This window comes from Scyliorhinus torazame, chromosome 10, assembly GCF_047496885.1.
Source record: "Scyliorhinus torazame isolate Kashiwa2021f chromosome 10, sScyTor2.1, whole genome shotgun sequence".
NCBI classification, from domain to species: Eukaryota; Metazoa; Chordata; class Chondrichthyes; order Carcharhiniformes; family Scyliorhinidae; genus Scyliorhinus; species Scyliorhinus torazame.
In genome coordinates, this window is record NC_092716.1 from 33,610,908 (window position 1) to 33,638,126 (window position 27,219).

General features: G+C 50.8%; 1 protein-coding gene across 1 annotated transcript in view; it reads right to left on the minus strand.

The window, feature by feature from the left end:
• LOC140430450 (polycystin-1-like protein 2) overlaps nucleotides 1-27,219 on the minus strand; it is a 228,784-nt gene that overhangs the window by 120,270 nt on the left and 81,295 nt on the right. The window contains exon 20 of the mRNA XM_072517932.1: nucleotides 4,836-4,959. Within this exon, the coding sequence (XP_072374033.1) occupies nucleotides 4,836-4,959 (124 nt within the window). The remainder of the gene's footprint in view (nucleotides 1-4,835; nucleotides 4,960-27,219) is intronic.

Sequence of the window (27,219 nt, forward strand, 5' to 3'; positions counted from 1 at the left end):
CCGCCGACTTTTCTCCCTTCGGAGACTTCGGCGGGGGCGGGGGCGGGATTCACGGCGGCCAACGGCCATTCTCCGACCCGGCGGGGGGTCGGAGAATGACGCCCCATGAGTGCGTTTTAATGCATTTATTGGAATGATGAAACCTGAGTTTCTCCAGTAAAAGCTCTGGGAAATGTCAAACCGATCCTAATTACAGCTAATTACAAATTGATCGCAAACCTGCTCAAATCCATTATTTAGTGGGGATGACAGCACTTCGTTTGAAGTATTTTCATAGGTTCCAGTTCCTGCCCTAAATGGGAAGGAATTAAAGCCTGATAATTCTCAGGCCCCATGTGACTTTAGCATGGTGAAGCAAAATTTCCACCTACCAGCTCGAGGCTGAAGACCCTTCGAAGACTGAATAGAGTCCAGAGATCCAAGTGAGCTGAAGAATTTTTTTATCTTTGAAAACTCCTCTTGCCCTCTGGAGCCACTCCAGCTAGTGAATAAAATTGCTTTCTTCAGACTTGTTAATTTATCCCAGTGAAACTATAGGAACTTTACTGGCCTGAGTCCCTGAAAGGTGCACCGAGAGGATTTTACCAAGGAAGGCGGGAGGTATCATTGAGATGGTTACCATAGTGGGGAACAGGTGGAAGATACACTTACACTCCCTCAACTGAAACTTGAAGGGCTGGTCCAAACATAATAATCCTGGCAGAATCGATACCCAATCCATATCCCTAAATGAGACATCCATCTTCTTAAGTCCTGAGAATGTTTGGTTCAAGTTTCTCATAAACTCAGGGGTTTTTCATGCTGATAAGGCAGCAGACACCTCTTACTAAAACCTAAAACAGCCAGTCGGCTGGATTCTTCTTTTCGCAATGCCGATAGCGAGAATCGCGTAAAATTGAAAGAAATCCATTTTGCGTCTGCCGCAATTCTGACGCCATGCTCCAGTCTCTCACAGGTGGCGAAAACAAAGTTTCCATCGCACCTGCTTATATTTAGACTGTGAGAGGAAACCGGAGCACCTAGAGGAAACTCACACAGACACAGGGAGAAAGTTCAAACTCCACACCGGACAGTCACCCAAGGTCAGAACTTAACCTGGATCCCTGGCACTGTGAGTCAGCAGTGCTAACCACGGTGCCATCATGCCACTCCAAATCAGGTGCAATTCAGCTCTGCTGGGAGAATAGAGGGCGGGATTCTCCGACCCCCCGCCGGGTCGGAGAATCGCCGGGGGTCGGCGTGAATCCCGCCTCTGCCGTCCTCCAAATTCTCCCGCCCCCCCAAAAATCTGCCCGGTGTGAGTCGCGCCACCCGCCTCTGAGAATGGCGGGGTCCGGCGTGACGCAATGGGCCCCGGTGCTGCCCGAATTCTCAGGCCCGCGGTAGGCCGAAGTCCTGCCCATCTTCTGCCAGTCCCGCCGGTGTAAATTGGAGTAGGTCCTTACCGGCGGGACCTGGCGGCGCGGGCGGCCTCCGGGGTTCTTGGGGGGGCGCTGGGGTATCTGGCCCTGGGAGGTGCCCCCACGGTGGGCTGGCCCGCGATCGGGGCCCACCGATCCGCGGGCGGGCCTGTGCCGTGGGGGCACTCTATTGTTCCGCACCGGCGGCTGAAGCAGTCCGCCATTGCCGGTGTGGAAACAAAGCCCTCTGCGCATGAGTGGGGATGACGCCAGCACGCTGGCACTCCCCCGCATGCGCCAACTCGCACCGGCCGACGGATGCCATTCGGCGCCGGTTGGCATGATGCCAAGCCCCTTCCCCGCCGGCCGGTATGGTGCAAACCACTCCGGGGCAGGCCTAGCCCCTGAAGGTGCAGAGGATTCCGCACCTTTGGGGGGGCCAATGCTGGAGTCGTTCATGCCACTCCGTCCCGCCGGAGTTGCCCGCCCCGTCGATTACGGCAGCATCCCGCCCATACTCTGCCAAATGGAGAATCCTGACAACTATCTATTTTGTAACATTCAGACTGAAGAGGAGCTAAATATGAATTAATAGGCAAATTGTGGTTGAACACACCACACCGCAAATTAAATAGCAGATGTGATAGATCCTGTGGAATTTAGAGCAACCACCCAACAAGCTCCCAGGGCTTCTTTGTTGCTGCAAATCACACGAGGTCCAAACTGAAACTAACAGTTGCATTGAATGTTTCCAAGTCCCAACTGCCTGGTGCTTGCTAACAGCCGCATCTTTTTGGTATGGAGATTCTTCAGAACACTCACATAAATGAAAACCAGAGGACATTCTTAAGCTTCACCCATCTCCATCACAATGTAGCATTTCAGGTTTCATAGGCTGCATTTAAACTGATTTAACTCCCAAAACAAACCATCTCTCTGGACTGCACTTTGCAAGCGGTGCAGACATCATGGGCAGAATTCTCCCCAAAATGACTAAAGGCGGGATTCTCTTTTCCGGAGAAAAGTGCCCCTGCCAGCGGAGAATCGCAACATAGTTCACGCTGCTACTAGGAGTGCCAGAGAGGCACCACTCCATCAATGCAAATGGGCCAGCATGCTGCCCATGAGCATCCCATCCCGAGTCCCGATTCCCCAAGCATGTGATTAGCTGGAGTCGGGAATCACATTGAGAGGTTGACAGACTCAAAAGTACCAGGAACATCCCAGTCCACCAGGATGTATGCATGCTGCCTCGGTATCATGCACAGACGTGCATGATGTGCAGCTGGTGATCGCACGCCAACTATGCGTTCAGGGAGTCGAACCCCTTCCTGTTAATGAAGGGCACCCCCTGTTGAACCAGTGCTCTGATGGTGGCAACTGTGCCATTAATAACCTCCAGCATGCCAGCGATGGCAGGAAAACCAGCAGCCCAGTTTCCTGATGGGCCTGGTCTAGGTTAAAGTGTATGTGGCGCATAAGGCTTTTATCACATCACAGATGCACCTGGGCGCAGAGGTTTGCGAAATTCTGCACACGTCCCCACTCGAGCCCTGGAATGCACCAGAGGCATAGTAGTTGAGGGTAGTTGCAACTTGACGGCCACCGGGACTGGTTGCCCACCTCCAAGCCTTCGCGGTGCCAGTTCTGCCACCATCTGGCAATGTGGCACACGGTCTCCTTGGGTTGACGATGGCACATATTGTCCGGCAGCTCCTCGAGGACAAGTGCCAATGGAGAAGTGTGGCCTGTTGTGGCGCCAATTTCATACCTCCTCCTTGGCATGGTGGACAGCTGGTACGTGAGCTTCACCAGGTGGCCCCTGCTGTTCTGGGGCAAGCTCATGTCTTGCAAGGTCTTCCCTGGGCTAGCCCTGACACTCTCGCCACTGTGCATCTGCAATGGCAGCAGTGGCCATGTAGATAGCTCGCATGGCAGGATGAGTTCCAAATTCCATTTCTGTGCTGGAGATGGGAGCAAAGGGGGGTGGGGGTGGGGGGGGGGGGGGGAGATAGAGACTGTCAGCAAGGTGATGCTTCCCTTGACCATCCAACCCCCCCAAATTAAATGATCGCCCTGAGTTTGACTGCTCAGCCACCCTCATCATTCCACCAACCTTCAGCCTTGTCCCCATCATTGATTTGCATCCAGCCTTTGCAACCGCGCCCCATTAGTTTCATACGGTATGAGTGTATGGGTCCCAGACCCGCCCAGGATACCTGAGCAGCACCCTGTCACAAACGCCGTGTTAAACCCAAACTTCACAACGCACTCAGCCAAGCTCCCTTCAAAGGCACACAACCCTCAGTGACCCCTGTCTGTAGGACATGCCGCACACCAGTCCCATAGTACAAAGCCACATGTCGACACAGTATGAACGTCTCCATCACACAACCAACTGCCACTGTGCTGGTGGGCAGGCACAAAGCAGACTCAATGAGCTAGCCCACAGTAGCCGTGGACCAGAAGCGTGGCACACCATTCAGGGCCTGGCGGAAACCCTGTTTAGGGGCTCCCCCCCTATTCTCCTGGAATAATGGGAAGTGCACGAGGCTCAATGCAGTTGGAGAATAGCCCCATCTCCCACCCTCCAGCTAAGTAAGTCTACCTGCTATTTTAGCACCTTTTTCGCTGTCAACCACTTAATTAAAAATGACCCCAACCTTTTACGTATAATAGACTTCAAGCTGCTTTAATTGCATTTATCCTATTTTCTACAGTTAGATTTTGATCTCCTTCGAAATAAACCACGAAAATATTAACATGATCAATGACCTAGAAAATGATAACAATCTATCCACTGATAATTCCATTGGGGTGGTCACATGGCCAAGCTAGATGATCTGCTGTTTCATTTGGGGCCAACTTCTAATATCCAAATTGGAAGTTCTACACATAATAATAATATAATCTTTATTAGTGCCACAAGTAGGCTTACATTAACATTGCAATGAAGTTACTGTGAAAATCCCCTAGTCGCCACACTCTGGCACCTGTTCGGGTACACTCAGGGTGAATTTAGAATATCCAATTCACCTAACAAGCATGTCTTTTGGGACTTGTGGGTGGAAAACAGAGCACCCGGAGGAAACCCACGCAGACCCGGGGAGAACATGCAGACTACTTTTTCCTTTGAGGGGTATAGCTGACTGGTGGTGATTTAACCTGAGGATCACCACACATCAGGTGAAGGGCATGGTTGAGAAGGCGAGGCCTTCATGAATAACTTCAGCCGGTACGGGAATTGAACCCGCGTTGTTAGCCTCGCTCAGCGTCATGAACCAACTGTCTGGTCATCTGAGCTAAATCCGCCCGTTTTTCTTTTAACCAACTTTAATTGAATTGATTAAATTGAAATGTCAGCTTTTTCCAATCAAGCAGGCACCTAAGAGTTAAATATCGGATCTAGTTTCATTTATGGTACATTATACCCACCCGCACATCAACTGTGTCCATGTCATCTTTAATATTCAGAGACGGGAAAACTGGAAGAGTGAAACTTGCCGCAGTGGAATCAGGGAGAACGATGAAATTTTCATCTGTGCTGTCTGCTGGCATCCTTCAGACACAATCAACAGCAAATCACTTTATGTCCGACTTTAATTAATAAAAGTTCACTGCATGATCAACGCAAAAAAGGATGCTCATAATCTCAATCAATTAAACATGAACATTTTCTTGGTCTTGAATAATAATGTTTACCTTTACGTTCCCGATAATCTGCATCAGGTGTAAATTTGATCACAGTTTGTGATCTTTTCATATGTCGGACTGCCAAAGTTCCATTAATATTGGCTACACCTTAGTGGAAATTGTTTGATGCAGAATTCAATCTTAGATGGTATTGAGAATCATGCCACTTACAGACACCTGTTATACTTCCCGCCTGATATTTAGTTCCACTGACATCAATTGAACTGGATATTAAGTGAGGGTTGTGACGGTCTGTTGATGTTACAGTTAGCATTTCCTGACGCTATCCACATGAATTTTTAACCTGTTATATTGTTAATTTATGTGTTGAAACCAGCTTGTTAAAGGTTTTTAGAAGATGCATTAACCCTCAAGTAATACTTCTGCACGAGATATAAAAATAATTCTCTTCCTTTCTTTTAAATTTCAGGGTTCTTTTGGAAATGACTTTTATTAAATTTTCAACGTTATATACAAAAGTTACAAAAGACATAGACAAATACCTTTTACAAAATACCAATCCCAACCCCCCTCCCACCCTAAACCCGCGAAAGGCAAATATAAATTTCATACAGTTGTATTAAAGGTACACTTGAGCTTTCATCTGGTATTATATCTCACTGGCTGCAATTTATATGAAAGCATGAATTTAGCTTTCTTTAAAGGTCTAATTTCTAGCTTGTAACAAATATTAACTCAGTTTGTAAAATTGGAAAAAATGTACATGTTACATGTGTGCCCCAGGTGATGATACTTGCGAAATATCCTGAAGATTTTACCGATAAACTAAAATAATAAGGTAGGATCTTTGCTTTGGGTGCAAATCGGAAAATTGCACCCAAAATGCGCTCAAACTAAAGTTCAAGTTTCTGACAAAATTAACTTAATTATTCACAAATGTAAAATTTACCATGAACAATCAGGATTGGGCAGTGTGAGAGAATTTAATTGTTACCTTTTTTTCCTTTTCATTCAAATGTAATCCTTGGCGTATTTAAAGGGTGATCACTGGTTAATTTTATGAACACGTCTAAAAATGGGTCTATTGGCAAAAGAAAGTGTTTTAAGAAGCATCCAGTCCTCCACCTCTGGTAAACTAGTTTAAAAGAATGGAATATGACTTTAAAAAAAACTATACTGAGCCATTTGCTAGCTTCATTGGTGTACGTCTGCTAGTTTCTGAGCAAATTAAATATCTTTGATCCCAAAACACTTCTGAAACATGCCTCCTCCTGCCCATTGACGGGATTCTCCGCCGGCGTGATTCTCCGTTTTGCTGGCAGCCCGGGGGTTTCCCGAAGGCGTGGGGCTGCCCCACAATGGGAAACCCCATTGACCAGCAGGCACAACGGAGAATCCCGGCGGCGGGTCAGCGCAGAAATTTGGCGCAGCGGGGTGGAGAACATGTGTCTGAGAAAATGAATCTAATTCAAAGGGCTTTCTTGTATTAGTGCAATTGGCACCATCGCGCAATTTCAGCTGGGGCATAGCCAGCTTTGTGGGCAGGGCTGAATCTGACAAATTAAATCTTAAACCAATGTAAAAGATTACGGACGGGATCTAACGGTAACGTTTCTAATTGTCATTTCAGGCGGGTTTGGCTGGGACTTTCTCTCCGGCTCTGTCGGCGAGTTCCCCACCGCTATTTAACCAGACTTAATCACTTTTTCGGGCCCTGGGAAGTTTCGCCCAGGCTAGCCCACACTTAGAAATGTTTCCATCACCGGGCAGCTAAACTCACTGGCCACATCCGCTCCTCAGAGATCAGGCCCTCATTTTGAAAGGGTGCCCCGATTTCTCAGTGAACGTGAGGGTCCCCCACACCCCTCCCCCACCCATGGCCAATGTCACCTCTCACAAACATGGGCACTACCCGACATCCCCTCCCCAAGTGAGGACACTCCATCCAGGTTTGTGTGGACCAGTACTAATCGGCACCCCTCTGACCACTCATGGAGGAGCCGGTTAGATCACATGAGGCCGTTAGGTCAGGTTCCATCCCGCTAATGAGATGGAGGTTGCCTTTAATTGGCTTCAATTAGCTTCGCCCCGCATCTGGGTGGGATCCGGATCCCACCAACGGGAGCAGGCCAATTAGACAGAGTCCTGTAGCGCGAGATTAGCTGGTACTCGGAACACCAAGAAACACCGCGATATCTAACGCCCATCCAGGTAGATCAGGGGCCTCAGTGGGGAACTCCCCGACGAGGCCACACTTACCCCATTTTCTGCACAGAGGAGCTCCACTCGCTGGATCTCCTCAGTGTAGCAAGAGATCGGGATGCCATTTCTACATGGCGTCCTGATCTCTCGAGCCCTTGACACAACCTTCAAACCTCCCCAAGCCCTAACTCACTATAAGGAGATCCCCGAGCCCCCAGCACACGCGCAGTGTACACCCAGGACCAATTGCCACTGCGCAAAAAAAGTCAGCCTGGCACCTTGGCAGTGTCCCTTCCGGCCAGCCGTGCCACCTGATACCCTGGCAGTGCCAGGCTGCCACTCAGTTGCACAGCTAGGGTGCCAGGTTGGCACTGCCATGGTGCATCAGTAGTGCCAGGGTACAACCCTGCCCAGAGGGCATGCACCTTGGGCCTCCAATCCCCTCGGAGACTCCTCGAGTGTCCTTCCATCTGGCCCCCGTTTGTGGAGATCAGCACTGAATGGCGCTCGCCAAGGCGAAGCTTGCATTAGCTCCCACGCATTGGCTAGATCTCGAGAATGCATATATGGGGCTGGTTTAGCACAGTGGGCTAAACAGCTTGCTTGTAATGCAGAACACAAGGCCAGCAGCGCAGGTTCAATTCCTGTACCGGCCTTCCCGAAAAGGCGCCGGAATGTGGCAAATAGGGGCTTTTCACAGTAACTTCATTGAAGCCTACTTGTGAAAATAAGCGATTATTATATTAAAGTGAGACTGCATATTTGCCAGAAAGTGATCCCGGCCACAATGGGTGCCAATCACATCACGACATCTTGCAAGATTGCGCTAGATCCCGCGAGGCATGGGTAGATCCTGGAAGTACGATCTCCCGCCATCTACAGGTCACGTTGTGCCACACTGCGCTGCTTTTCGGGGGCAACGCGACCAGTAAATCCGCCCCAAGTGATGGTAACCTTGAAGATAACTCACTGATTTTTAAAATTCTTCGATTGTGCTGTTTTGGTCAATTCTACCAGGTTTGAGCGAATGTTGTCATGCTAAACGAGCTCAGTGTGGTTTAACTACAATGTTAGCGCTCATGTGAAATCGTTTTATTTTGTACCAATGCTATAGTTACAGAAAAAATCCACAGTCAGTCCAGAATGAAGCTGGCTGAAGCTGTCTGACTGAGACGGCGCTGAGACAACGCTCTGCATGTTTCTGTGGCATTTCTAGGTGTAGTGAGGATAGAGGCGTTTTTTGATAGGAACCTTTGAATTTTATGAGTTATAAATTATGCATTTTCATTTTCAATTTTTACCTCACAGTTAATTGGGTTTAGCACAGTAGGCTAAACAGCTGGCTTGTAATACAGAACAATGCCAGCAGCACGGGTTCAATTCCCGTACCGGCCTCCCCGAACAGGCACCGGAATATGGCGACTAGGGGCTTTTCACAGTAGCTTCATTAAAACCTACTTGTGACAATAAGCGATTATTATATTATTATTATCGGCGGGATTCTCCATTCCTCAAGTGTTGATGCTGACGCAGGATTCGTGGACGTCCACGAAAGCAAAACTGGCGGCACACCTGGAGCGATTCAGCGATTGTTAAGGGGCTAGGCCCGGCGTCACGTGGAACACAATCGATTCCAATGAGCAACGATGCCGGATCCGCTGGATTTGCGATTGTCACTGAGGAGGCTGAGAAGCTTCAGCTGCATAGACACACTCCACTCTACACACACACCATCCCAGCCAACAAGATGGCAGTTAGACACGCAGCACCACGATTCACTGACGCCGAGCTCGAGACCCTACTGGACGTGGTGGAGGAGAAGCCAGCCACCCTGTACCCCGGCCCGTGAAAGAGGCTACCACCCGCCGTCGTACTCTGTGCCCCCCCCCCCTCGGAGAAGGCCGCCCATAACTGCCGGGAGAGGGAAAAAACTGGAGGGGGACCACCGGACCTGCGGCCCCTCACCATGGCAGAGCAGCAGACCCTGGATGTGGTCGGTGGGCCAGAAGAAAAAGAAGTCGCTGGGGTGCAGGGCGGAAAAGTTAGACCCCAGCTGAATCACAGTTCCCCGTGACACTTGTGTTAACCCCCCACATCACCATCCCCAGACCATCCTCACTTTCACACCACCCCCCCACACCATTCTCACTACCACCCTCACCCCCACACCATCCTTACCCCCACCCTCAAACTCACACCACGTCCACAGCACCCTCACCCCCACAACCCCACCCCCTCACCCCCACACAACCCAAACACCACCCTCACACCAACATCCTCACCTCCACACCAGCCTCACCCCCACAACATCCTCAACCCCACACTCGCCCCCACTCTCACCCCCACACCACGTCCACAGCACCCTCACCCCCACAACCCCGCCCCCTCACCCCCACACCACCCAAACACCACCCTCACACCAACACCCTCACCTCCACACCAGCCTCAACCCCACACTCGCCCCCACTCTCACCCCCCACACCACGTCCACAGCACCCTCATCCCCACAACCTCACCCCCACACCACCTCTACACCACCCTCACCCCAACACCCTCGCCTCCACACCACCTTAACACCCACACCACCCTCACCCCCACACCATCCTCACCTCCACCCTCACCCCCACACAATCCTCACCCCCACACCACCCTGTCATAATATACACCAGTATATCATGGTGCAGACACACATGCTGATGGACACACAGTGGTACCAATCAACACACACAACACCGCAGCCAATCACCAGTTAGAGCACACGCACTATAATAAAGACAGGGGGCATCAGAGTTCCCGCTCATTCAAGCTGCCGCTAGCTATGAGCACAGAGCTCACAGCCTGCAACACAGACATTCACCATGTGCTGAGTGCATCGACTGGTTAGGACAAGGCAAAGGTATTTAGTTAAAGCTAGTATCGTGTTAACCCACAGTGAGAGTATGTTAAATGGTTAATGATTTAATAAAATAGTGTTGCACTATTTCAAGTGTTGGTGACCTGTATGTGTTCCACGGATCCAGAACACCCAACACAACATGATACCAGGAGTTGAGGGATATTAGCACTTCTTAGACCTACCTGCAAGTGATCTGCCTTCCGCCAGCATTCCGTCATCCTGCAACATGGACAACGTCAGCCCGCCGCCGCCGCTCCGCATCGCCAGCAACCTCGGGGCCAACTGGAAGATATTCAAACAGCGATTCCAGCTCTTCCTTGAGGCCACAGACAGGGAGGATGCCTCAGATACCAGGAAGATTGCTCTCCTCCTATCCACGGCCGGAGACCATGCCATCCACATTTTCAATTCTCTCACCTTTGCAGATGATGAAGATAAAACAAAGTTCAAGACGGTCCCCCTCAAGTTTGACACTCACTGTTTCGAGCGCTACGTGTTCCAACAGCGTTTGCAGGGTAAGGATGAACCTTTCCAATCCTTTCTCACGCACATCCGCATCCTTGCGCAGTCTTGCAGCTACGGGCCCACATCCGACTCCATGATATGCGACCAGATCATTTTTGGTGTTCAGTCGGACCCCCTACGACAGCAGCTCCTCAAAGTAAAGCAGCTCACCCTAGCAACCGCAATTGAGACCTTTTTCTTACACAAAAACGCCACGAGTCAGTATTCCTACATCCAAGCGGCTGAAACGGCACGGCAAGGTCCCCACGAGGCGGAACGGGTCCAAGTGATTGAGCAACTCCAGGGCCTCAGCCTGGATGAGGGCGGCCATTTTGCGCGCTTTACGCGGACTCCCGCGCTTCTGCACACCAAACGAGGGGACGGCGACGTCGGAGAACGTAATGCGCAGGCGCGCACCATGCACAACTGCACCGCGCATGCGCGGTGGCGCAGCGAACGTGCTGACGCTACGACGTGCGGCAACTGTGGCTCCGCCCATTTAAAACGGCAATGCCCTGCCAAATCTCGACAATGCCTACGATGTGGCAGACTTGGCCACTATGCTGCCTTCTGCCGAGCAGCTCAGCCTGCCAATTCATATCGTTTCAGCCAGCCTCGCAGGAATGTCCGGGCAATTCAACACACGGTCACCGAGTCCGATGCGGACCTCCCACACAGCAGTGACACCGAGGACCCGAAGGCACCTTTTCGAGTCGGTGTCGTGACAAAACACAGGCTGTCCCCGAAGCAAAGACACCAGCCGCTGTTGGTATACAGCATCGATCCAGACGATGAGTGGTGTGCCACCCTGACGGTCAACTGGTCCCAAATACGATTCCGCCTGGACTCTGATGCCTCCGCCAATCTCATTGCGCGGTTTGACTTCCAAAGCCTTCGTGTCAAACCAGACATCCTTCCATCAGCCTGCCAGCTATTGGATTATAACGGCAATGTCACTCCTGCTAGCGGCTCGTGCCAACCTGAAGTGACGCACAGGTCATGCAAAGCGATCCTTCCTTTTGAAATCGTGGGTTCCTCGAAAGACTCCCTGCTTGGCGCGCAGGCATGCAAGCTGTTGAACCTAGTTCAGAGAGTTCACTCTCTCTCTCCTGGTGACATGTCTGCCTTTCAGGACACTGACTTCAGGGCGCAACCCGACGCCATCATCGACCAGCACCACGACGTGTTCGAAGGCATAGGCACGCTCCCATATACCTACAAGATCTTATTGAAACGGAACGCCACGCCTGTGGTGCACGCACCTCGCAGGGTCCCAGCACCCCTCAAGGATCGCCTCAAACAGCAGCCGCAGGACTTCCAGGACCAAGGAGTGATCTCCAGAGTCACGGAACCAACCGACTGGGTCAGTTCCATGGTATGTGTAAAAGCCTTCCGGCGAGTTTAGAATTTGCATTGATCCCAAGGATCTGAATCGCAATATCAGGAGTGAGCATTATCCAATTCCCAAGCGCGAAGAGATCACATGCGAGATAGCTCACGCCAAGCTCTTCACCAAACTCGACGCCTCAAAAGGATTCTGGCAAATCCAGCTCAACAAATCCAGCAGGAAACTGTGTATATTCAATACCCCCTTTGGCAGATAATGTTACAACAGGATGCCGTTTGGGATCATATCTGCTTCAGAAGTGTTCCATAGGATCATGGAACAAATGATGGAAGGCATTGAAGGTGTTCGCGTCTATGTCGACGACATAATCATTTGGTCCACCACCACGCAGGAGCATGTCAGTCGCCTCCAGTGCGTGTTCAAACGCATACGGGAGCAGGGCCTATGCCTCAACAGGGCCAAATGCTCTTTCGGTCAGACGGAACTCAAGTTCCTCGGGGACCACGTCTCCCAGTAGGGTGTGCGGCTGGATGTGGACAAGGTGGCTGCTATCACAGCCATGAAAACGCCAGAGGACAAGTAGGCGGTCCTCCGATTTCTGGGCATGGTCAACTATTTAGGGAAGTTCATCCCTAACCTCGCCTCTCATACCACAGCTTTCAGGAACCTGGTCAGGAAGACGACAGACTTCCAATGGCTCCCTGCCCACGAGCACGAATGGAGAGAACTCTAAACCAAACTCACCACGGCCCCGGTCTTAGCTTTCTTTGATCCAGCAAAAGAGGCAAAAATGCCAGCCAATCTGGCATTGGGGCAATGCTCCTGCAACGCGATGAGGCCTCATCATGGGCCCCCGTTGCATATGCGTCACGTGCCATGACCCCCACGCTACGCGCAGATAGAAAAGGAGTGCCTGGGCCTTCTGACCAGTGTGGTTAAGTTTCACGATTATGTGTCCCGGCTTCCTCAATTCACCGTCGAGACCGACCATCGCCTGCTGGTCAATATAATACAGAAAGACTTGAACGACATGACGCCTCGCCTCCAGCGTATTCTTCTCAAGCTCCTGCGATACGACTTCCAGCTGGTATACACCCCAGGCAAAGACCTCATCATTGCTGACGCTCTCTCCAGGGCAGTCAACACTCTGTGTGACCCAGCGGGATTAGTCTGCCAGGTTGACAACCACGTGGCCATCGTGGCCTCCAATCTACCTGACACGGATGAACGCCTCGTCCAAATTCGCCGCGAGACGGCGGCTGACCCTTTGCTACAGCGTGTCATGCGCCACCTGACAAACGGGTGGCTCAAGGCCAAAGCCCTCAGTTCTATAATGTCAGAGATGATCCGGCGGTAGTAGACGGGGTTCTTCTGAAACTGGACCGCATTGTCATCCCGCATAGCATGCGCCAGCTCGTCCTGGAACGGCTACACGAGGGCCATCTTGGCGTGGAAAAGTGCCGCCGACGGGCACGAGAGGCAGTGTACTGGCCCGGCATTAATGACGACATAGCCAACACAGTGCTCAACTGCCCCACTTGTCAGCGCTTCCAGCCAGCCCAACCACGTGAGACCCTGCAGCCCCATGAGTTGGTCACGACACCTTGGACCAAGGTGGGCATCGACCTGTTCCACGCGCTGGGTAGAGACTATGTCCTGATTGTGGACTACTTTTCAAATTACCCGGAGGTGATACGGTTGCACGACATCACATCGTCTGCAGTCATCCGTGCCTGTAAGGACACCTTTGCTCGACACGGCATCCCACTCACGGTGATGTCAGACAATGGCCCCTGCTTCGCAAGCCAGGAATGGTCCAATTTTGCCAGGTGGTACAATTTTGCACATGTAGGGTGTCCACATAGTCAAACGGCTCCTCTGGAAGGCTGCTGATGCTGGGTCCGATTTCTACCTCGCCTTGCTGGCCTATCGCTCCGCCCCACTGTCCACTGGCCTGTCGCCAGCCCAGCTGCTCATGGATCGCACCCTGAGGACGACGGTGCCGTCCATTCATGTCCCAGACCTCGACCACGTTCCAGTCCTTCGACGGATGCAGCTGTCTCGTGCACAGCACAAGGCGGCTCATGACTCCCGTGCAGCTGATCTCCCTGCTCTGGCTCTAGATGACAATGTCCGCATCCATCTTCCGGATGGTGGCTGGTCTGCAACTGCTGTGGTTCTTCGGCAGGTGGCTCCCCGCTCGTTCCTGGTTTGTCTACCAGATGGCTCCATTCTGCGCCGCAATCGATATGCCCTTCGTCTCGTTCCGCCCTCGCTACGTGTTCCTCCACTCTCGCCTCGCCCTCCTGCTGACCCTGCCATGGATTATGCGGAGATTCTGGTTACTCTGCATCCTCCTCACTCTGACGCAGTCCAGCCCGCTCCTCAGCCGGCGGCTCCCGACCCACCCTTGATGTGGTCAACCAGAATTCGTCGCCCACCTCAGAGACTTAATTTGTGAACTTTGTGGACTTATGGACTTTCTGATTTGTTCTGTTCTTCTGTTTAATCGTTTACATGGTTTCTATATAGTGTTCATCTCGTTATTCTTGTTGCAGTGTTTTTCTGCACCAGGCACCTTCCCATGTAAATAGCTTAGTTCTCATGTACATAGTCCTGTTAATATTTCGCTCACACGTAGTCAGGGACATTCTCACCATACACTATTTATTGCCACACAGGTACATTTTTTATAAAAGGGGGGATGTCATAATATACACCAGCATATCATGGTGCAGACACACACTGATGGACACACAGTGGGACCAATCAACACACACAATACCGCAGCCAATCACCAGTTAGAGCACACGCACTATAAAGACAGGGGGCATCAGAGTTCCCGCTCATTCGATCTGCAGCTAGCTTGGAGGACAGAGCTCACAGCCTGCAACACAGACATTCACCTTGTGCTGAGTGCATCGACTGGTTAGGACAAGGCAAAGGTCTTTAGATAAAGCTAGTATCGTGTTAACCCACAGTTCGAGTATGTTAAACAGTTAATGATTCAATAAAATAGTGTTGCACTATTTCAAGTGTTGGCGACCTGTATGTGTTCCACGGATCCAGAACACCCAACACAACAACCCCCACACATACTCACCCCCACACCACATCCACAGCACCCTCACCCCCACACCCTCACCCCCCTCACCCCCACACCATCCTCCTCCCCACACCACCCCCACACCATCCTCACCCCCACACCACCCTCACCCCCACACAATCTTCACCCCCACACCACCCTCACCCCCACACCATTCGCACCCCACACCACCTCCACACCATCCTCACCCCCACCCCCTCACCCCCCTCATCCCCATACCATACTCCTCTCCACACCATCCTCATCCCCACACCATCCTCCTCCCCACACCACCCCCACACAATCCTCAGCCCCACACTATCCTCACCCCCACACCGTCCTCACCCCCACACTCACCCCCACACCACATTCACAGCACCCTCACCCCACCACCTCACCCCCACACCATCCTCACCCCCACACCACTGATGCACGATCAATGACTACTAAAGTGAGGCTGTAGTTCAACTGAAGGCTTTAATAAGCTAGATGTTTCCCCCAGCAGCTCAGGTACAGAAAGAAAGCTGCTGGGGCGGCACAAGTTCTTATACCCCGCCTTGCAGGGCGGAGCTACCATACAGCTTGACCATTGGGAAACATACATTATCTACCAATGGTGTTCCAGCAAGACTAGGTACCGTAATACCTCTACACAGACTACCACATTCACCCCCTGTTAAAAACGAGTCCGGCGGGTGTGGTGGCTTGGTATTACAACATGGTAACGTGGTAGAAGTTATAGTTATAGAGGTACCGTAATGCCTCCGTACAGCGTTTTGTCTTATTGTCGTAACAATTTACAATTTCACAATTAACTATATACACTTTAAAATTAAGCAATCAGTAGATCGGGGGCCCTGGTCGTCCTCTGTGATCGTCGAACCTTTGGTGGTGACGCCGGTGGAGGTTCGGGTGTCTGTGACTCCGGGAGCGTGGCCTCGATCTCTGTGGCAGCTTCAGCACCCCGAGACAGCGCTGGTGGGGAAGCCGTTTGACCTGGGAAGGGAGCGTCTGCAGTGTGCGTCGGTGGGCGGGGGGGCCTAGATGGGGCCAGCGGAAGAACCGATCCTCCTGGGAAGGGGGCGGCTGTCAGGTGCACCGGTGGGAGGGAGGGTGGGACTGGTGGCTGGGGTGTGCATGGGGATCCAGCGGGCACCAGGTCTCGTAGGGAGACCGTATCTTAGCACTGCTGCCTCACAGCCCCAGAAACCGGGGTTCGATTTCCAACCTCGGGTAACTGTTTGTGTGGAGTTTGTATGTTCGCCCCGTGTCTGCGTGTGTTTCCTCCGGGTGCTCTAGTTTCCTCCCACAGTCCAAAGATGTGCAGGTTAGGTGGATTGTCCATGGCAAATTGCCCATAGGTGGGGTTACGGGGATAGGGTGGGGGATTGGGCCTAGTTGGCGTGCTCTTCCAGGGGGTCAGCCGGGACTCGATGGGCCAAATGGCCTCCTTCTGCATTGTAGGGATTCTATGATTCTATGAATCTTGTTGCGCCCAATTGAGAGGAATACAGAAGTTCATCACTCCTCATCTGGGGTCATAATAATTTGGGGGTATCCCAGCCCAAAGTTAACAAACCAAGGGAACTTGTCTAGGTTAACACCTTTGGGGAACCTCACCTGGGACCAGTCGTAACGGAGCTTAAATTCTTTTTGCCCTTTGTATTTGATCCTGCACAAAGTGTCTGGTCTGACAGTAGAGTAGGCGTTCCAATCCTATGTGCTACTTCCAGCAGTCAGGAAGCTCAGTATTTGAATTTTACTTCTGAATACACCCACATGACCAATTTGTGAGGAACTATAAATAATGACTACTTGGTAGCCTGGCTTTGGAAGTCGAAAAGTAAACAGCATTATTTTTAAAGAGAATAAATTCCCAGCTCCCACAGAGCTTGTCACTGGTTGTTGCTCAGGGCCTAGAGATCTGGGTGGGATGGGGAAGGTGGGGTGGGGGGAGTCTGAAATCATGGGTCTCTGAAATTAGTAATGGGACAGCTTCGAGGCACGTGGGATGAATACAGGGAGAGTGAAGAATGAGGATCCAGGGAATGCGAGCTTGGAGAGACTGAGAGTGAGGAATAGGGTAGGTGTGGTAGTACCAGGTATTGCGGTACCTGAGAGGCTGATGACCATTGGTTAGACCCAGGAGTCTACCATTGGCTGTATTACGTAGCTCCGCCCTGAAGGCGGAGTATAAGAGACGGTGCCATCCCAGCAGCCTTCACTTTCTGTATCAAAGCTGCTGGGGAACAGGTTCTAGTAGATTAAAGCCTTCAGTTATGAATCACTTCGTCTTGAGTGTAATTGATTGCGCATCAATTTAATCTACTAGACTTAAGCTGGAAGGATGGATCTCCGAATCAAACTGGAGTGCCTTCAACTCAGCCCCACGTGGAGAACTCAGCTGCAATTTTTAAACACTTGCTGGCGTGCTTTAAAGGCTACCTCGAGACGGCCGGAGGCACCCCCACAGAAGGACAGAAAATGAATCTTCTGCGCTCAACGGTCAGCCCTGGGATCTACACCCTTATCGAGGAGGCGGAGGACTATGATGCCGCGATCGAACTGCGAGAAGGACATTATATCCGCCCTTAAATCAGGTCTACGCTCGTCACCTGCTTGCGACTAGATGGCAAAGCCCTGAAGAATCTTTGGAAGATTGCTACCGGGCGCTACTGGTGCTGGGCCGAAACTGTGACTGCCCGCAAGTTTCAGGGAGTGAGCACATGGAACCTTTAATCAGGGATGCTTTCGTAGCAGGTATGAGCTCCCCAGATATCCGCCGAAGACTCCTAGAAAGGGACACTCTCGGGCTTAGAGAGGCACGGGCCCTGGCAGGGTCCATGGACGTTGCCTACAGAAATGCGCAGTCCTATGCGCCCGACCGCGCGACGGCCCCCTGTGCTGCGTGGCACCCCGAAGCAGCAGCCCCACAGACCTCCCGCTGACCCCGCAGGCCTGCGCTACGAGATGACCCGCTAATGCCGCCGGGCCACGCTTTTTCTTCTGCGGGCAGGCAAATCATCCCCGCCCGCGCTGCCCGGCCCGCACCGCCACCTGCAAAGGGTGCGGCAAGAGGGGCCACTTTGTGGGGGTCTGCCAGGCCCGCGCCGTGGCCGCGGTCTCCAGCGACTATGGACCGCCGCGGCAACCCCCCCTTCAGGCCCCGACTGGCCAGCGCTCACCGTCACCACCCTATCCTAGGGCGACGTGCGACCCACGGGCGTGGCCATCTTGCCCCCCCGGACACCACGCTGGACGAGTGGGCGCCGCCATTTTGTCCATCGCGGCCGCCATCTTGTTCATCCCCGGATACCATGTGCGACCCATGGGTGATGTCATCTTGGATGGGGCCCCAGGCGCCCAGCACGGCCGACTACACGCTGCCCGATCAGAACTCGCAATTGCTTCATCTGGTCTCGGTGACACTGGACCAAAGTCGACCCTGGACACTCGCAACAGCTACAACGACGGTCTTCATCAACGGCCACGAGACGTCTTGCCTGATTGACTCTGGGAACACGGAAAGCTTTGTTCACCCCGACACGGTAAGGCGCTGTTCACTTGTAACCTACCCTGTAAATCAAAGGATCTCCCTGGCCTCCGGGTCACACTCGGTGGAGATAAAGGGGATCTGCCTAGCGAACCCCACTGTCCAAGGCAGGAAATTCGACAATTTCCGCCTGTATGTCCTGCCGCACCTCTGCGCGGCTACCCTCCTGGGGCTGGACTTCCAATGCCATTTGCAAAGCCTGACCTTTAAATTCGGCTGACCTATACCCCCCCTTACTGTCTGCGGCCTAGCGACCCTAAAGTCGACCTGCCTTCCCTGTTTGCAAACCCCGGATTGCAAACCCGTCGCCAGGCGGTACAGTGCCCAGGATCGGATCTTTATTAGGTCAGAGGTCCAAAGGCTACTGGGGGAAGGGGTCATCACAGCTAGCAACAGTCCCTGGAGAGCTCAAGTAGTGGTGGTAAAGACCGGGGAAAAGCATAGGATGGTCATTGACTACAGCCAGACTATCAACAGGTTTATGCAGCTGGACGCGTACCCTCTCCCCCGTATAGCCGACCTGGTAAACAGGATCGCACAATACAAGGTCTTCTCCACGGTGGATCTCAAGTCCGCCTACCACCAGCGGCTCTATCAATTTTTAAGAGTTCCCTTTGGTGTCACTAATGGGGTCTCGGTCTTCCAGCGAGAGATGGACCGAATGGTTGACCGGTACAGCTTACGCGCAACGTTCCCGTATCTGGATAATGTCACCATCTACGGCCATGACCAGCAGGACCACGACACCAACCTCCACAAATTTCTCCAGACCGCGAAAATCCTTAATCTGACATACAATAAGGATAAATGTGTGTTTAGCACCGACCGTCTAGCCATTCTAGGCTACGTAGTGCGAAGTGGAGTTATAGGCCCCGACCCTGAGAGCATGCGCCCCCTTATGGAGTTCCCCCTCCCTCACTGCCCCAAGGCCCTGAAGCGCTGCCTCGGGTTCTTCAGCTATTATGCACAGTGGGTCCCCAACTACGCAGGCAAAGTCTGACCCCTAATCCAGTCCACAACATTCCCCCTGTCGACGGAGGCCCGCCAGGCCTTCAGCCGCATCAAAGCAGACATTGCAAAGGCCACGATGCGCGCCATTGACGGGTCCCACCCCTTCCAGGTCGAGAGCGATGCGTCCGACGTAGATCTGGCGGCCACCCCCAACCAAGTGGGCAGGCCCGTGGCTTTCTTCTCCCGTACCCTCCATGCTTCCGAAATTCGTCATTCCTCGGTCGAAAAAGAGGCACAAGCCATAGTAGAAGCAGTGAGACATTGGAGGCATTACCTGGCCGGCAGGAGATTCACTCTCCTCACGGACCAACGGTCGGTTGCCTTCATGTTCGATAATGCACAGCGGGGCAATATTAAAAACGACAAGATCTTGCGGTGGAGGATAGAACTCTCCACCTTCAACTATGAGATCTTGTACCGTCCGGGGAAGCTAAACAAGCCTCCTGATGCCCTGTCCCGCGGCACTTGTGCCACTGCACAAGTGGACCGCCTCTGAGCCCTCCACGAGGACCTCTGCCATCCGGGGGTCACTCGCTTTTTCCATTTTGTCAAGACCCGCAACCTGCCCTACTCCATCGAGGAGGTTAGGACAGTCACCAGGGACTGCCAAATCTGCGCAGAGTGCAAACCGCACTTCTACCGGCCAGAGAAGGCGCACCTGATAAAGGCTTCCCGTCCCTTTGAACGCCTCAGCATGGATTTCAAAGGCCCCCTCCCCTCCACCGACCGCAACACGTATTTCCTGAACGTGATTGACGAGTACTCCTGGTTCCCTTTCGCCATCCCCTGCTCAGACATGACCACAACCACCGTCATCAAGGCCCTCCAGGGTATCTTTACACTGCTCGGTTTCCCCGCGTATATACACAGCGATAGGGGGTCCTCCTTTATGAGCGACGAACTGCGTCAATTCCTGCTCAGCAAGGGCATCGCCTCGAGCAGGACGACCAGTTACAACCCCCGGGGAAACGGGCAGGTAGAGAGGGAGAACGGAATGGTCTGGAAGACTGTTCTACCGGCCCTACGGTCCAGGAATCTCCCAGTCTCCCGCTGGCAGGAAGTCCTCCCGATGGCCCTCCATGCCATCCGGTCGCTGCTCTGTACAACCACAAATCAGACACCTCATGAACGTTTCCTTGTTTTCCCCAGGAAGTCCTCCTCCGGGACCTCACTCCCAACCTGGCTAGCGACACCCGGACCCATCCTGCTTCGGAAGGACGTGTGGGCGCACAAGTCGGACCCGTTGGTCGAGAAGGTCCACGCGCACCCGAACCATTGCCCCCACCCTCCCACAGCACCTCACTGGAGGGTCAGTTCTCCCGCCGCTCCTGCCTAGCCCCGCCCACCCACCGACACCCCCTACAGGCGCCACCCCCCCGTGTCAACCTTTTGCCCCAACAGCGCCGCCTAGGGGTGACGAAGCTGCCAGGGAGGACAAAACCACACTCCCGGAGTCGCAACCACCGGGACCCCCACCAGAATCACCACCGAAGCCCAGACGCTCCAGAAGGACGACCAGACCACCCGATCGACTGATTGCTTCGCTGTGACTCTAACTGTGAACTTTGTAAATATCCTCGACATCACGGTACCTCCATACGTGGTCATACCATGTTAAAGGCGACTGTTACCACTGACCACCACCCCCGCCGGGTCTTTTTTAATAGGGAGTGAATGTGGTAGTACCAGGTATTGCGGTACCTGAGAGGCTGATGACCATTGGTTAGACCCAGGAGTCTATTATTGGCTGTATTTTGTAGCTCCGCCCTGAAGGCGGGGTATAAGAGATGGTGCCGTCCCAGCAGCCTTCACTTTCTCTATCGAAGCTGCTGGGGAACAGGTTCGAGTAGATTAAAGCCTTCAGTTATGAAATCACTTCGTCTTGATTGTAATTGATTGCACATCAGCAGGCACGGGGCCTTGCGTGCTCAGAATTAGGAGCAGCAGCAGGAGCAGAAAGGTAGTGAGCAGGCATGACACTGTGAGAGGAGCAGAGTGAAAATTAACCGTCGGTAAGTAGTGAAGTGATGGGTGAATAGGGAACAGAGGAACAGAAATAAAGGATTCTCACTGGAAGAAACAAAGGAGCAGGGAGGAGGGGATGTTATTGAATTGAGCAATGTTAAACTGTGGGATTCATTGTGTCATATTGAGGTATAGATGAAAACATCATTTCAATGGGATAAAGGTTTGATCATGTGATCAAGAGTCATGTGACCAAGAGTCACATGACCAAACCTTCACGATTGTCTGAAACCAGGGCTGTTTCTCCTAATCTGAAATTGGGCCTTGGGCCTTATGAGCATAATTTGGGCAAGCTAGGAGCTCCTCTTGTACCTCCGCAGCTACTTCAGCTTAAAAACAAATTGGTGAGAGGGGAGCTGGAATAGAAATGGGGCATTATTGTCAGTATGTGGAATCAATCAATACGCCATCCCTGGCTCCATGGGGATGAATTTTGAAATTAATAAAGTAAGTCCCAGCCTTGGATTGTACTACCCAATTTCTGGGGTGCAGGTGGCGGGGGGGGGGGGGGGGGGGGGTGGGGAGGGTGAAAAGCCGACATTAGTGTAAGAGTCCAATGATGTTTCAATCTGCCACCGGAAGAAATTACCAAGTGGCCAGGTCAATATTGGATTAAACACCTTTCAACCCTTCAGGTGCACTTTGGGAGGGGACATTAACCCTTTATCTATGTTTTGCACCTGCACAAAAGATGCAGCGAGGTCCAATTTCTAACCCCCTGTTTATCCGGCCAGATGGACTTAAAATAAATCATGGGGTACCATGACGTCCAGTGTAAGATTTATCCCTCATCATAAAACAGGTTGCCTGGTTATTCATCTCATTCTCACTGACCAAAATAATATTCAATTTATAAACAATAAACTCCAGAAGGTGGTGCTGATTCAATCAGGATGAGGCATTAAAAAAAATAAACAATACTGGTATTGTATCCCAGGAGTACAGTGATCAAAAACACACCGTGTAACTTTCTTGCTAACTTCTATTCAAATTTCCTTAAAAACCTAAGTTTATTTTAGCCTTGTACTTCACATGCATTATTTGTATTTGAAGTCTACTTGAGGAAACCTCAGCAGGAAGAGCTTTGAACATAAATTGGCAGGGATCACACTCTCAATTTTAATTGTTTTGCCAATAGAGGGAGTATTAACGTTCAGAAACTACCCCAGAAATGGGCGTGATTCTCTGCCCCCACCCCCCCCCCCCAGCCGCGTGTTTCTTGGCCGCGTGCCGTTCACTGGTGGCGGGATTCTACCTTCCCGCCGCTTTGCAATGGGATTTCCCCATTGTAACCTCCCCACGCCCCCGGGAGTACGCTGCCGGCGGTAAACGTGAATCGCAACGTCCGGAGAATTGACAGTGTGACTTGTAGAGGAGCTGATGACTGTTTCTTCATGGTGGCTCCCCTGTGGCCACTGTTGTCGAATTGAGCTTGTGTCATTGCATTATTATCGAGGGCTTCGGGTGATAATGCTCCTTAACTAATTCCGCAAGCTCCTCAAACATTGTTGAGCCAGGGGCATCCGGGGAAGTGAGACTCCTAATCAGGTTATATAATCAAGACCTGCAGGTTGTCAATAGAGTTACCCACTGCTTTTCCTCCTCCTAGATTTTGCTGGCCTTAAAAGAATAGCGGACGTACATAAGAACATAAGGACTAGGAGCAGGAGTAGACCATCTGGCGCCTCGAGCCTGCTCCGCCATTCAATGAGATCATGGATGATCTTTTGTGGACTCAGCTCCACTTTCCGGCCCGAACACCATAACCCTTAATCCCTTTATTCTTCAAAAAACTATCTATCTTTATCTTAAAAACATTTAAGGAAGGAGCCTCTACTGCTTCACTGGCAAGGAATTCCATAGACTCACAACCCTTTGGGTGAAGAAGTTCCTCCTAAACTCAGTCCTAAATCTACTTCCCCTTATTTTGAGGCTACGCCCCCTAGTTCTGCTTTCACCCGCCAGGGGAAACAATCTGCCCGCATCTATCCTATCTATTCCCTTCATAATTTTATATGTTTCTATAAGATCCCCCCTCATCCTTCTAAATTCCAATGCGTACAGTCCCAGTCTACTCAACCTCTCCTCGTAATCCAACCCCTTCAGCTCTGGGATTAACCGAGTGAATCTCCTCTGCACACCCTCCAGTGCCAGTACATCCTTTCTCAAGTAAGAAGTCCAAAACTGAACACAATACTCCAGGTGTGGCCTCACTAACACCTTATACAATTGCAGCATAACCTCCCTAGTCTTAAACTCCATCCCTCTAGCAATGAAGGACAAAATTCCATTTGCCTTCTTAATCACCTGTTGCACCTGTAAACCAACTTTTTGCGACTCATGTACTAGCACACCCAGGTCTCTCTGCACAGCAGCATATTTTAATATTTTTTCATTTAAATAATAATCCCTTTTGCTGTTATTCCTACCAAAATGGATAACCTCACATTTGTCAACATTGTATTCCATCTACCAGACCCTAGCCTATCCAAATCCCTCTGCAGACTTCCAGTATCCTCTGCACTTTTTGCTTTCCCACTCATCTTCGTGTCGTCTGCAAACTTGGACACATTGCCCTTGGTCCCCAACTCCAAATCATCTATGTAAATTGTGAATAATTGTGGGCCCAGGACTGATCCCTGAGGGACACCACTAGCTACTGATTGCCAACCAGAGAAACACCCATTAATCTCCACTCTTTGCTGTCTATTAATTAACCAATCCTCTTATACATGCTACTACTTTCCCCTTAATGCCATGCATCTTTATCTTATGCAGCAACCTTTTGTGTGGCACCTTGTCAAAGGCTTTCTGGAAATCCAGATATACCACATCCATTGGCTCCCCGCTATCTACTGCACTGGTAATGTCCTCAAAAATTCCACTAAATTAGTTAGGCACGACCTGCCCTTTATGAACCCATGCTGAGTCTGCCCAATGGGACAATTTCCATCCAGATGCCTTGCTATTTCTTCCTTGATGATAGATTCCAGCATCTTCCCTACTACCGAAGTTAAGCTCACTGGCCTATAATTACCCGCTTACTGCCTACCTCCTTTTTTAAACAGTGGTGTCACGTTTGCTAATTTCCAATTCGCCGGGACCACCCCAGAGTCTAGTGAATTTTGGTAAATTATCACTAGTGCATTTGCAATTTCCCGAGCCATCTCTTTTAGCACTCTGGGATGCATTCCATCAGGGCCAGGAGACTTGTCTACCTTTAGCCCCATTAGCTTGCTCATCACTACCTCCTTAGTGATAACAATCCTCTCAAGGTCCTCACCTGTCATAGCTTCATTTCCATCAGTTATTTGTGTCTTCCACTGTGAAGACCGACCCAAAAAACCTGTTTAGTTCCTCAGCCATTTCCTCATCTCCCATTATTAAATCTCCCTTCTCATCCTCTGAAGGACCAATATTTACCATAGCCACTCTTTTTTGTTTTATATATTTGTAGAAACTTTTACTATCTGTTTTTATATTCTGAGCAAGTTTACTCTCATAATCTAGCTTACTCTTCTTTATAGCTTTTTTAGTAGCTTACTGTTGCCCCCTAAAGATTTCCCAGTCCTCTAGTCTCCCACTAATCTTTGCTACTTTGTATGCTTTTTCCTTCAATTTGATACTCTCCTTATTTCCTTAGATATCCACGGTCGATTTTCCCTCTTTCTACCGTCCTTCCTTGATTTGATATGTAATCCCCATTCTCGTATTGGGGTCAAATGGTTCTGGTTTGCCAAAAAAAGGCATTTTGACACTCAAAGACTACTGAACGAGTTTGCTTCAAGGAAAGGCTTTCACTCAAAGGCTTTCACAATAGGTCTGTTCTCCTGATTCCTACATAGCAGTAGGAAGGCACTCCGGTTGATCCTTATCACCAATGTAAATTCCAATGTAAACCACCAAGTTGATTCACGATAATGGTTTATTAAAGTAATAACTATATATGGAGAGTGGGATAAAAGGCTACCAGGTTCAAAGACTCCAAACTCCTAACTAACGCTCCGCCCCCAGGGTTTGGCTGATTGGGTCAGATGACATTCTGTAAACTCGGTCTCTTAAAGCAGGAATTGTCAAACTCAGGGTCGCGGAGCTGTCCGTTGCTTCACTCCCGATCGCGCAAATCTGCGCGCAACAGCCGCAGCAGCCGGCTTTAAATAATGTTGACTGCGAGCGGCCTTCAAAATGTCCATGAACAGATTTAAAAAATTTGGCCGGATTGCGCATGCGTGCCCAATCATTGGTGCGCATGCGAACCGATGACCGGGCACGCATGCGCAGTGCGGCCGTATTTTTAAAAATATGGTTGCAGCCTTTTTTGTTCAAGTTCGGGGGCCAAAGGTACGAAAGAGACCATTGGGGCCAAAGAGACCCAAAGCCATTTCCTCCATTTCTGTCAGCAATAAACAAGGTAAGAGAAAATGGTGGGTCGCGCAGGTCGGCCGGCGTGGGCCGCAAAGGTCGGCCGGCGTGGGTCGCGAAGGTCGGCCGGCGTGGGTCGCGAAGGTCGGCCGGCGTGGGTCGCGAAGGTCGGCCGGCGTGGGTCCCGAAGGTCGGCAGGCGTGGGTCCCGAAGGTTGGCCAGTTGGTACAAATGGGTCCCCAGAAAAAAAGTTTGAAAAACACTTTCTTAAAGGGGCATGCAACCACAAATATGAAGTTCATATATAGTTTCAAATTACCACTTTATAGAAGCTGTTTTTTGCTCAGCTCAAGCCTCTCCCTGTCATCCTGACAAAATGGCATGATCCTGTTGCAGGTCTGAGTCAGTGTTGGATTGTAATGGTAGATAAGGATGATTTCTCTTGACGTAGCCTCCAAATTTCTCTTACTGTGAGAAGGTACCTTCTCTATGAGTGTTTTTTTTTGCTGCGACACATCTATTGAGACACCAACTACTTTAACAAAGCCAATGGAAAACTAAGGATCCAAATTGAAATTCTGAGAATTTAATTACAAAATACCTCCTGCATCTAATTTTAAAAAGATTATTAAGCTGGTAAAAGTTTATTTTTAATGGCTGGCTTTTCAATCCATGACGTTACATTTACTTCATTTTCAAGACTAGTTGGATATATTTTGAGGAGATAGGTTGCCTAAACTTAACCTTTTGGTTGTTTACAAGTACACAATGTGAATACACAGATTTCATCAAAATGCACCACTGTGTCTCTTGTGCTTGTTATCATAATTACATGTTGCACGGACAATGCTCCTGGCTATGCAGTTTTCTAAACTAGAACTTTTGCCAAATGATTTTGCTCCAAAGAACATTTAGAGCTCCAACTTAACTCCTTAAAAGGGGGTACAAATTGCAAAACATGTTCACATTTTAAATAAACTTTGGAATAGATGAGGCATACATATTTTGAAATATTAGGCACAGATTTTGGTCTCAACAGAGAAACCATACTGTCCACTGTTAATCTCTGTGGGATTTCACACTGTTAAGAACATCACAGCACCCTGTACCGGGGATCTGAGTGAACTGTGTATCTCCTTAACCCATCATTTCGAAGAATTCTTACTGACACTCAAAGGG